The sequence below is a fragment of the Strix uralensis genome, chromosome 19 (genome assembly GCF_047716275.1).
Source record: "Strix uralensis isolate ZFMK-TIS-50842 chromosome 19, bStrUra1, whole genome shotgun sequence".
In the NCBI taxonomy this organism is placed as follows: Eukaryota; Metazoa; Chordata; class Aves; order Strigiformes; family Strigidae; genus Strix; species Strix uralensis.
The window spans coordinates 5,544,571-5,557,209 of NC_133990.1; the positions used below are offsets into that span (position 1 = coordinate 5,544,571).

The 12,639-nt window shown below is 41.4% G+C and overlaps 1 protein-coding gene across 2 annotated transcripts in view; it reads left to right on the plus strand.

Annotated features, from left to right (window-relative positions):
• COX10 (cytochrome c oxidase assembly factor heme A:farnesyltransferase COX10) overlaps positions 1-12,639 on the plus strand; it is a 105,617-nt gene that overhangs the window by 62,002 nt on the left and 30,976 nt on the right. For both annotated transcript variants that reach the window (XM_074889134.1, XM_074889133.1), the window contains exon 5: positions 9,443-9,513. In XM_074889134.1, the coding sequence (XP_074745235.1) occupies positions 9,443-9,513 (71 nt within the window). The remainder of the gene's footprint in view (positions 1-9,442; positions 9,514-12,639) is intronic.

Here is a 12,639-nt window from a genome sequence, read left to right on the forward strand (position 1 = left end):
TCCTGGGCAAGAATAGAGCAGCAGTGGGGCTGCTTTATTTTATAGCTCTCTCTACTAGTCACAGGGGACTGAAAAGCAGCTGATACTGATAGTCTGGAGGGCTGTCTAGTTACCTGCCCCTTTTACAACTGCCCTGTCTGAAGCCAGGAGCTCAGGATGCCTCTGTAGTTACTAGAGAGAAATAGTCTTTGCATCTCAATTAGACAAGCTCCTGCCTCTGTTTGCTCTCACTTGCCATCTGGAGGAGACGCGTGTCTCCCGGTTGGCTCTGGATCTCCTGCTTGACTTAAACACTTGCATTGAGCAGCAGAAATACTTCTCCAAGAGTTCCTGAGTAACAACTTTTATTCCACCACAGGAATTTATCTAAGCCATCTTCAGTATCGGATTTTATCTGCAATATTGCTCAAAGCAGCTGCGCTGTGTCCGGAGGACCTGGCCTTGTGTATTTTAGGACATATAGTAATTTAAACCAGATACTGACCTTGTGCAATTCCTATCTTCAGCAAAGAGATTGTTACTTGAAGTTTTGTTTGTTTTTTAAATTATACGTTGCACTCACGGCATGCTGGCATTGTGACAAATATGATTTAATGCAAAAGAATCTCTTCAAGTAGATGGCTTTGCGAAGTGATTCACGGAGTATTTTGGTAGGCATAAAGGTGGTATTTTTCTTCAACTCTAATAATTGTTCCTAAAGTATATAGAAATAAAATAGCTCCTGAAGAGAAAGTATGTACCTCTGCATCTGACATCTATATATAATTCATCATTAAAAACTTGCAAGCATCCTGCATGGGTAGGTCATGGTTTTGGGGTGATCACAGTCCAGTGTTGAAGTGTGCATGGGTACATTAAGTTTTCCCTTATTATACCAGGGTGAGACAATGCGTAGGGGTGAATGTTGCTTCATTGCCTTATCTCCATGAGCCTGGCAGAACAGTTTAACCCCTAAATGGGAGACACACTGTTGTGTTGCTGCTTCTGTCCTGGGGTATGCGATGCACCAGCTCAGCGGTGGGAGCAGAGTTCACAACTTCACCCTTTCCCTCTCCTGTTTCCATGTCCCAGGTGACCTGATCCAGTGACACAGGTCAAAAAATTAAAAGATCCAGAGGAAAATTACTGGGTTTTTTTGCCATATCAGGTCGTTCTGTGGGTGCAGTTGGTTGGGTCAGCACAAGAGAAAGGCACAAAGTGTTTGTCTAACTGGGGGCTCAGACCTGAAGCATGTTTTTTAGCAATTTTCATTTTAAGATTAAGAGGAAGAGCCAGATGGTGACAAAGTCCGTGCCCCAAAAAAAGGGGAGGGAAGGCATTCAGTGCATATGTCCTGTGCTTTGGAAATTCCTCCTTTTGGTTCAAGGAGCTAAAACGTGTTGATGGGTAAGTGCCCTCCTGGAAGTGAACCTGGAGGAGGGCTTGGAGTAAGGAGCTTTATTTGTGGATCCATTAATTGTGTGCTAAATAAAAAGGACTTGTTGGTGGTGAATATTTAATATTATTAGAAGTCTTTGGCAGCTGGCCAGAAACCAGTATTTCTTCCTGTGCAAGCTGTTTCTCCAAGGTGGATCACATAAGGTGAAAGCCTGTCTGCGGTATCCAGCTCGCATTTCCCCTGAAGCTGTGGCTGACCTCCATGAGACCTCGGGAATACACTATTTAGGTGGCTCACAATGTCAGCAGTTTTCAAGATGGAACAGCTTATAAGGGCCTGGTTTTATTTGTATTATTATTTAATTTTTGTTACAATATCTTCTTAGCAAAATATGATTTTAGTGGGAAGAGCTGGGCTAATCGGTGGTCATCCAGCCTGTTTCCTCATTACCAAATCAGGAGATTCACATCTTTTCTCGCTTTTCAAGTCTTGGGCATCAGGTGCATTGAAAAAAATGAGATGAAACAAACTTTTTTTTTCCACGCATTGGTGCTAGCAAATTTGAATCGAAGATGAAGACGAGGAAAATGTTGTATGTAGGCGTAAAGTAGCTAAAGTAATTTGGTGCAAATGCCCCATTATTTCATTCTGAGTTATTTGTACAACTGAAGACCACGTGTAGTCCTTAATTATCTTTTCCTACTTCATTAATTCCTTGCTTACTGCAGCGTGCTCAGACATGTGCACGCGTACGCAGGGTCTTTCCTTCCACCCTCACTGCTTTCACCCAGGTGAATGCCAAAGCGCATCCACGCCTGCAGTGACAGCAGTTCATCCAGCTGGGCTTCAGCAGTCACGGGCGTCGTGTTTCAGGATGTGTCCATCATCCTCATCTCCGTCCCGACCCCTCATCGTCGTGACAGGACCCGCGGACAGAACAGCAGCGTATTAGGACCATGTTGCTTCTACATTCCTGAGTGTTAACACAGTCCTGAGCTTTTCAAGCTCTTTGTAATGGTACTTCTGATATCGCCAAAGGATATTGTTTGGCCACAGTGCTGATGAAGAGGCCACTAAGCTGCAAGAGTTTAATGACTGCTTGTTTTGTTGGGCAGACCTGCTAAAAGGATTTGGATGAGGTGAAAGCAGAGCAGTGAGCCAGGCGTGCCAGCGGCTCTGGGCACTGCTGCCAGTTAAGTGCACTTACATACTAAGTGCAATGTAAAACCTAAAAAGTTCTCAGTTTCCAGGTCTGTGCATGTCTCAGGGAATCCCTAGAAAGTCACACACTTGTAAGTGGTCAAGGAAATAACAACATGTCACCTCTTGAGCGCTCAAAAGCAGAGCCTGCACAGCAGGTCATTAATCTGAGGGGACAAATCAGTGCTAATTGAAGTCTCTAAGTCTTTGCATTCTCCATCCTGAAAATATATCTCCGAAGTGACAGGTATCAACATTTTCTTTGAAGTTACCTCCTGTTCTCTACCCTGTACACAGCAATGGGCTTCTAAACACTGCCTAATAAGAAGAATATGTCTTTTGTGGAAGATTTAAAAAAAAATAATAAATGAAACTGGCAGATGCTTTACCTAGCGGACCTTTCTTGGGTTCTCTGGGACATGACAGTTTGGGGTTTAGCTGCCCTTCTCTATCTGTAACATTGTTCAGGCTTGCATCAATCTCGTTTTTAATTAGAATCCACTTTGAAATGGAAAATATTAAAGCAGATCTATGGCTAGACTAGGAACTGCAGAGCCAGAGGGTTTTCAGATACTGCCTTTTAAAAAAAAAAAAAAAAAAAAGAAAAAACCCATTTCTAATCCTTAAAATATTTGCTTTGCTTTATTTTCATATCTTGAAGACAAACAGGTGCTGTGTGCCCTTTATGATTCTCAAATATACAATCTCCAAGCCAGCAATCTCTAAAGCCTTCCCTTGTTTGTACAATTAGGGTGGGATTTTCAGAATCACTCAGTGTTGGTCTGTCTCTGCTCTCATTGAAGTCAAACTGCCATTGACTTCAGTGAGAATAGTGTTAGATCAGTACATGAGTGCTTTTGAAAATCCTTCCCTTTGCTTTTTTTTAGTCACATCTGTGTACAATCGAATAAAAAGACCTTTGTAATATACTTTAATTATTCTTTCTTGTTTTCATGTAAAAGTGATTGAAAGGAAACCAGAGGAAAACCTATAATAATAATCTTGACTTTGATCTTATTTACCATAAATTATATGTTATGTTTTTTTTCTCCTTTTATGTAATTATATATTACTTTATCACAATGTAAGATAAATCACTGAAAACACGAGAAGTAGAAATAATTAGGTAATATGGAGGGGAAGAGCACTCACAAAGAAAGGAACTCAAGTCTTTGTGGTCTGATGGGTTTCCAGTGCTGCTTATAGTAACTTTCCTTTGAATGCACGGGAAAATCAGGAGACTTCACGTGAAAGGCTAGTGCTAAAACCTGATGAATTTGGAGGCCGTGTGGCCAGCTGCGAGGAATGGCTTTCTGGATGTCACCTTCCCAGGAAACCTCAGGTTATTGTCCAGGGTATCCGGACTCCGCTCTGCCACCGCGCTCTCCTCCTGGTTTTGGTCCACACACTGGTATGTGCACCTTTTTCGGTTTACAGTGTGTGTTTTAATGATGTTTCTGGTTAACTGCTTGCTTTCTGGCAATACCAAAGGAAACCAAAGAGGATCAGAGCTTACTGTAACACAGGGGAAATTGGAGAACCCCAGAAGCATCTAATTCAACAAGACCATTATTTGCAAGACTTGCCCTCTGCAGCCCAGTTTCACCCCTGGCTGTAGACATTCATTACAGTGTTCAAGTGGGGAGTTGAGTGCAGTTGTACAGGTCGCTATTTGCATTGTGTTTAAAATGTTTGCTTGGGTCTGTAGCAAGAGGCTTTGTCTACCACCTGCACCCATCCTCGCAGCTCGTCTCCACCTCTCTGGAGCGGTGCAAGGCACGGGGGACTTTGGAGACCAGCAGCACATCAGTGCAGGAGGAGGTGACTGCTCTTTGGCAACAGCATCAGCTTCTCCTTCACTCATTAGTGCCGCAGATTCACCTGATCTGCCCTTCAGAGAGGGTTCGAAGAGAGATACATATATCCAGAGGGCAAGTCTGCTGCCAGAGAGCACGTGGAAGCCTGCTCAGATGCAGGGGTGGTTTTGCAATGGGAAGACCTATGAGTTGCTTTGAATTAAATTGTCTTTTAATAGCAGGGTTCCCCTCCATCTTTAGACTCACAGGATTATTGGTTCTGATGTAAATATGTGTTTAGCATTAGAGTAAAATGTTATGTCAATACATGAAAGACCGGTTGCCTATTTCAGCCGCTGCTGTTTCCACCATGTGTCACAGATTAGAGCTGGCCCTGGACGGGGGCCAGGCTGGTGCTTGATACACTCTAAATCCAAAGCGGTGTATGAGAGACGTTTACTAACCTAAGTGTGGGTGATCCGTTTGATAAACTATATGACATATTGTTCCTCTTAATGCACTCTATTTTATTGTTTTCATGTGAATAGGAGTAAAGGTATTGAACTGTCATAATTCAGTAGTTAAAACCTCTCCGGCTGGAATGACCATGGATGGCAAACGCAGCATGTGCTCAGGGCTTTCCAATAGCTCTGCTGGCTTAATTAACTGCAAATAGTCAGGCCACTGTCTTTGAAAACTTAATAGGTGGTGTCTGTGCTTAACTGATGATACGGAAGGGTTGAGAGGGCGTCCTGCAAAGGCGTGAGACGCCCTCTCACTCTTTCCTCGAAGTGCCAGTGTCGCATAATGTCATCTGCATCTGCAAGGTGATGCCATGGGAATCTTGGCTTGGTCCAAATAAAATTATTAGTCTGTGTCCCTCAGGAGGTCTGAATGATGAGGTATCCTCTGCATTCACTGCTGTTTCCAGGAGGTACTTTGAAGAAAGTAAACATTCTTTAATGTTTCACTTAAAAATAAAGTGGAAACCGATGTGAAGAAGCTGAAGGAAAAAAACCCCCTGAGTGTAAACAGCTATAAGCAGTAATGTGACAGCTAAACTAAGAATTGTTAGATGTTTAAGATATAATTACTGTATATTAACTAGATGAGATCTACACAAAGAGTCTGATGAGCCTGCCAGAGAAATAAACCACAAAGTACTAGCTGGCCTGATTTATTTTTTTCCATCATCATGTTTTAAATGTTCATGCATACTGATTAAAATTTAGGTTAGGGTCTTGAAAGCTCTTGCCAAGTTTTGTCACTCAGGGATTTTTAGATGCTGTAGATTTAACCCTCTGTCTGTCCTTTTGATGGCTAGCTTCCCAAATACCCAGGGCAGATAATATTCTGCCTTGTCCAGCTGAACTGATGCATTCAGACTTCCTGAGGAAAAAGCCTCTTGAGTGCTTCTAAAATATTTATTTATCCAGGATTCATCTTACTGAATTTACTGTTTGCTGAAACAGGCAGTACTGTGTTGGCCTGGCATGAGACAATATGTTTGAGTTCACTCTTTCATTCCTATGGAATGATATTTGAGATGTACATTTTTTTCATTTTTTCTAGAATATCAGGGGAAAATAATTTCAAGTGGAGAGAGAATTTTGCTGAACATCTGGGAGCAAAATGGGAAAAGTTTGATAAATGGCATCTTGCTGACATGTAATAGCAACTAGCTCAGTGAAAGAATCTAGGGCATTGCAAATAAAAGGATTTTTCTTAACTGTAGTTCAATTGGATATGTAGTTTCGTGCGTACAGTTGACAGTAACAGATTATTTAGATTGTCAGATTTAAAAAAGCGAAAAAGTTCAGACTTAAGTCATGCAGTAATCTTAATTTCAGGAGCAGCCGTGTCTGTATACAACACAGACATTTTTTGACTACTTAACTCAGCAGAGAAGTTTCTTCTTCAAAATTTATATCCCATTCAGGGCATAACTACTATATTAAATATAAGGAAATATTTCATACACTGATTATGGTATTGTCAGGTTATACTGATAACTGCATAAGTTTAAATTCTTTCCAGTGTTGAGTGTCCAACTGTTCTTCATTTCAGCCGTTTTATGTTTGAGACACACTGAGTTTAAAACTTGTGCGTTACTTTCATTTTAGCCATCGCACACCGAATACCTTTATCTGTAATCTTAAATACTCTCAAATGAGCCGGATTCTCCTCACATGCACAAATTTAAACTGGAAGTAAGCTCAAAGCAGACAGACTTTTCAAATTTAAATAAAAATCGTGCCTTTAAAAAAAAGCAGCAGAACAAAACTGAGGATAGCCCAAAATATTTTCAGGACAAATGACTTTAGCTCTATAGAATTTTTCCCTTGTATTGCTCTACCAGTCTGATGTCAAATGACATTTTTTCTTCATTTAACATAATTGTCTGTGAAATGTAACAGTGAAACAAACCATTAGCAAAATGCTGAGCTGTCAAAAGCAATCACTGGTTTCGGATCCAAACGGGGTGCTTTCCCTTCTCCGAAGGTACTCGTTGTGGTTTCCTGTAGAGGTTCTTTGTGAAACATCCAACACTTCAAGGGCAGCGCTGTAGCCGTGAAGATCCGACCTGTCCCTCTGAAGAGAGCTGCCTGGGCTCCCTGCGCCGGGGCCCGTAGCTGCCCTGTGCTTTTCTCCTAAACCAGGGTCTCTGCCAACTTCAGTGGAGTGATTGTTGCCGCTGCAGATCAGGCATAACAAACAGAGGATGAGAAATACCCCATTAGCTGCCTAGCTGAAAACAAACGAATGAGTTGCCTCATGCCGTACCACAACGCTCTGGCAAAGTGAAAGACATATAAACTAACCCTTTTCCTTCATGAAGTCCCTTCCTCTTTCGCATGAGTAACTCTTGGCTGAGCAGCCTGAGTTTGCTTCAGGAATATCGATAATAAAATTGGAAGGCTTTGAGAGCTGGTGGGAATTGGAAGTGGGTCGGGTGCTCCATCCAACGGCTCCGGATGGAGGCTTCCCGCAGGCAAACTGTCTACAGGCTGCGTAGCCCCAGCCAGCTCTGCCACACAGATTGGAGGCAAGAAAGTTTAGTGAATTGGATGTGAACTACTAAGTAAAAGCTGTGTTGATGATTTCAATTCCCATGCTTTTATATTTCTTAACTTTTGAGCATTTAATCTGCAGCCTTTAACACAAACTGACAAATGCAGGATTCCTCCCCCGCAGAACCGTGGTAGTTTTTGGATCCATCATGAGCAAACTGAGCAATTCAATAAGTAGCACAGGCCTCAGCCTAGTTAACAACAGTAATTATCCATTAATTTGTGTTGGCCAGCCACTGGAGGGGGATGAGGCAACAGCTTCTCCAGAGGGTTTCACAGCTGCTGACTGGCAGGGGGGGAGTGCAGGTTTGGGGTTCCTCAGACAGAGCCCCCATTGCTGGCTCTGCTGCTGCTTCCTCGACCTTCTACCCTCTCTTCCCTGCCACCTCCTGAGTCTTGTTCTTTCCCAGTTTTGGACAGTTTCACAAGCTTGACGAAACATGAAGATGATGCCCGCTGCCAAATGTCTTGGCTTTAGAGCATACTGTTAGCAAGTTTTGTTTAAGCAGGATAGCTTTAGTATGTGAGCTTGAGCACGTGCATGCACCCAGTCTCACTCATACGCATGCAGGACTTTCTTATAACCTTATTCCAGGGAATGGTTAAATCCATCAGGAGGATGATTCAACCAGAGGTTAAAAATGTCACCTCAAATGGAGAATATCATGGGCTGTGTTAGGCAGGATTATCCATGGTTATCCAACCCCTGCCACGCTTGCAATACGTAGGAGCTACAGCAGAGCTTCCCAAATTGTTATATGGTCATTACTTCAAAGTAACAGATGGGAAAGGTGGTTCCTGTAATCTCTGTGTGTCCCTAAATAAAGTGTATTTTCCCTGATGTGCACGTGTAGGGCTCTGGTGGGGTCCCTGCTGCTCCCCAGGTCCCTGTCCGCTGTCATTCCCCTGGGAGTGCAGCCCCCTTAAGTAGCATGACCAGTAACATTGCACTGTTAAAATGAAGATGTTTGTTAATTTTGTCTTTTGTTGTGTAAAAGGTTACATCAGCTTGCTGGAATAACATAGATTTTATCACGTAGTCGTTTATCATATAGTCACCTTAAATCTGTCTGCAGTTCGACTATACAGAGCTTAGTGTCAGTCTGATTGTTTGAAATTATGATTTGTTATGGTACTTTTCCTCCATATTCACCATAATTGGGATCCTACCCCAAAACCTCAGACATAACGTCAGCAGAAAATATTCTTTCTATAAATACATCCTACTCTATAAGTAAATACATGCTTATTATTTTTATTATTATTTTGCACACATAAAACTAAATGGCTTTACAGTTTGCTGTATGACAAAGTGCATTCAGCTTTTCCAGTAACATTCTTGGTAAAACGGATCATACAAAAGCCTGCAGGAATTCCTAGCGTGAAGATAGTGCCGCCTGAATTTTCCCATAGGCGGTGTTTAAAGTCAAATTGGGTTGTGACATTAAATAACACCATATGGTGTGTTCGTTCCCTGCTGCTAGAACTAGATGCTCAGTGCAGTTCCAGTAGCATTTTACAAGAGTTGATTGATTTTGGGGTGGGTTATAGGTTCTCAGAAGTTAGATGATCTTGAAAAAAATTTAGTGTTTGTCTTTTAAATACCAGAAGCACATTTGCAAGGGCTGTTTGTATTAATATAAAACTGGGGGCAGGGCTGTATGTATGTGTATATATAATTATGTATGTATAAAAGCTGTGTCAAACCTGTTGAGAACAGAACTTGGAATCAAACTCTACTTCAGATGATTAACTTTTGGGGACTTGCACAAACTATTTTTGTCCTCCAGGTGATTTTCTTTCTAAGGAGATGCCAAAAGCATTAATGCAGACTATCAAAGCTCCATAAAAGGAGTTTGCCATTTTCGTTGTATTTCTGAACCTTCAAAAATAGAGATTAAAGCACCTGCAGATGCAGACAGTACATTCCACGCATGGCATGCTTTCCGGCATCCTTTCATTTTGATTCTTCCTTTTTTTTTTTTTTTTTATTACAGTTCTTTGAGGTTCCGTTTGACTCAAATATGAACAGGACAAAAAACAGACCACTGGTGCGAGGACAGATCAGGTAAGGCTATGCACACCTGCTCTGTCTAATGAGAAATGAGTCTTCACGTTGCTTTTATCTATCTCCAAGCTTCTCTCACTCTTCAGATGACGAAATATAGCAATTTCAGACAAAAGACTTAAGAAAGAAACGCACCTCTCTGTTCTTCGATATTTCTTCATGTTTATTACTTTTATGTGAGGAGTTTGAGTAATCAGCTGTCCTCTAAAATGCTGAATTTCTCAAGACAGCAGAATTTCTACTCGTGTTGTGTATTTCTTCATGTGTGATGACTACATGCACAGCTCGGTAGCATGCAGTTATATTCCCCTGAACTTTTGCATTAGTCTGTAGCTATAAATCTTCAAAATTTCACATCTAAGAACAAACACAAAAGTGTATATTGTTTTTAGTGGTCACATTTATCTGTTAGATCACGAACTTTCACTTGGATCTCACGGCAGAGGTATCTGCAACTCTTTTTTTTTTAGTGGTTTTGTAAGGCAACATGTCTTTGCCTCTTCTACATGTTTAGCATAAAGCTGGGGTTAAAACTCACAATGGTGGCATCTTATGAAAATAAAATAAAAATTTATCATCATTTAGTTTATCATGATCCATAAGTAAATCCCTCCCTCCCTTCCCCCCCGCCCCCCCCCCCCCCCCCCCCAAAAAAAAAAGCCCTGTACTAGAATAGGGATTCCCTTAAAAAAAATAAGTTCTTTATTCATTCTGTTTTCTGGATTATATATCATTTCAATTCTCAATTCTCAAAGGCTCTTTTCCAGCTAAAAAGGCAAAGTGAAAAAGAACATCAACAAAAAACTCTAACTTATTTGCAAACTAAAACTGAAGGCCCAATTCATAAATGATTCAACAAACAATTTTAGTATTGCATTTCCATGATTTGTGCCAAGGATTATTTATAACAAAATTATGTTTTCCCTTAGGCTTCTGTGAACAGTTGGTCCTGTTTATTTCTGTGTTTTATCCATCACCTTTGGAGGACTGAAAAAAATGTGATGGATGAAATTACAAGAAAATTGAGACAAAATAGTAAAGTGAACCTCGGGGGTGAAGTCACTCTCATTGTAAATAGTTAGAGCTCTTCAGTAAACTTGTTCCGATTTGTTCTCGAAGACGGTCCTAATTACAGATTCCTGAGTTGTGTTAATTTTATTTAAAAACATATTTTAGGGACCACTGCAGTGAGGGCATCTGTTGTACATACAGTTAGTCAGCTTTAATTGTGCAGTTCAGGGGAGCTGCACTTCTGCTCCACTTGCCTGTGGTCCTTTAGCCTGGGGAAGTGGAACACTCGTTAGGAAGAAAGATGATGGGGTGATTTTTTTTTTTTTTTTTTACTTTTTTTATCACAGTCTACTAACTTGGCTTGCAGTGTTTCTGGAGTCAAAATTATAGCCAGGAATCTTTCTGTCAACTTTTGATTCCGAGAAAGAAATTTGTTTTATAAGTTTCCAGTGTCCTTAAACGAACTTCACTGTCATCTGAATGCACCACAGATTGGCAAAACCATATTTAACGGATTTTCTTACTTCCACCCCCCTTCATATTTGCTTTCACCACAAAATGGTAATGTTGGGGACTTCATGTAATCACTCATCAATCTATCTACCTGACTGTCAACAGCTAATTTAAAGTTCTTTAAAGTGTCACTTACCTTGAATAATGCTGGTCTCGTTCCCTGTAGACCATTGAACATGCAGACCTTGACTGGGGTTATTTCTTCTGCGGTGTGCCAGAGGAGAATAATCCAGTGCAAGTGATCTAACCTTGTTATATTTTGCCACATATTCCCTAGTGTTCCTTGAACTCTTTCCTTCCTGGCTGATTAAATAAAACCCTTAAATGGTTATGCTAAAACTAGTCAAAAATGGACGAGACAGAGACGGATAAATTGTATATAAGAGACTGGTGTCTTGGTTCTGGGAAGGAATCCAGAGAGCTTGGCTATGTACAGAGTGCTTGCCCAAAATTTGTCTGACATTTGAGTTTTGACGTTTTCTTCTCTTTAGCTGCTTCATATCGTGAAACTTTTGCTGCTTTTTAAATTTTGCTGTGTTACAACATCTGTGCCAGTGCAAATGGGGCATTTTACAGTCCGTCTTCATTTGCACTGTTTGTAACTATATTGTGATTTCCCTTCTTTTTTTCTTTCTTTCCTTCCTTTTTATTTATAATTTTGCATAGTCCTTGTTACAGAACTGGTCAGCATGGGTAGCAGTTTTTGTACGGTCCAGTCTTGAGCCTGAGTTCCCTTTTGACGAGTGAGAAGGTTGTTAACTCTCCATCGTGTTGGCTCACTGCACCTCCTTGGAAAGGCTTTTGATGGTGGCTTTGATGTGAACTTCCGCCCACTGAGAAACTGCTCTGAGGCCAGTGACATTTTTTATAGAGGTTGTGGCATCACAAAGACAATTCTTAGATGCTTTGAGCTTGGGTGAGAAACAAACTGTTTCCCCCAATGAGAGATTCCTGGATGAGCTGGCATCTATTTTAGATAAGCTAATTCATGGAGCTGTCTCTTTAGGAATTGTTTTGCTGTTGTAGAGCAATTATTCCTGTGTGTTTCACTTTGTGGCCTCCATTTGCAGCTTCAGCCCCAAGTTTTATTTAGGTTTAAGATCGACCAGCAGTTCTAACTGACTTTGCTTCCAACATTTCTCCCCCTCCTTTCTCCCTGAAGCCTTCACTTTGAGAAAACAGCACAACCCCCGCTATCTTGGCAACACTCGTGTGTGTTCATTTCCCTGCATACACGGTCATGTGGTTCCCAAGTCCCCACGTCTTTGCCTTTTCTACAAGTTGCCAAGGACTTGCAGTTCCCTTCGGTATCAATGAGGAACCTCAGTAGCTTTCAGAGGAGTGCTCTGTGGCCACGGCTGCGCTGTGGAGTGTGAATGTTGTCATGGCCTCTGAGGTCTGGCTGGGGATAGAGTGTCATTATCTTACTGGTGACACTCCAGAAGTGTTTGAATTACGCAGCTTTGGCCTGACCGTTGCTCCAGGCAGCACCCTGTGAGCCAGGAACCAGTTCTGCAAAGATCTCTGGAAGGATGGGATTTGGAAAAACAATTGTCCTCCATCCTTTGTAAAGTCCTCTCCATATCACATCAACTTTATGGC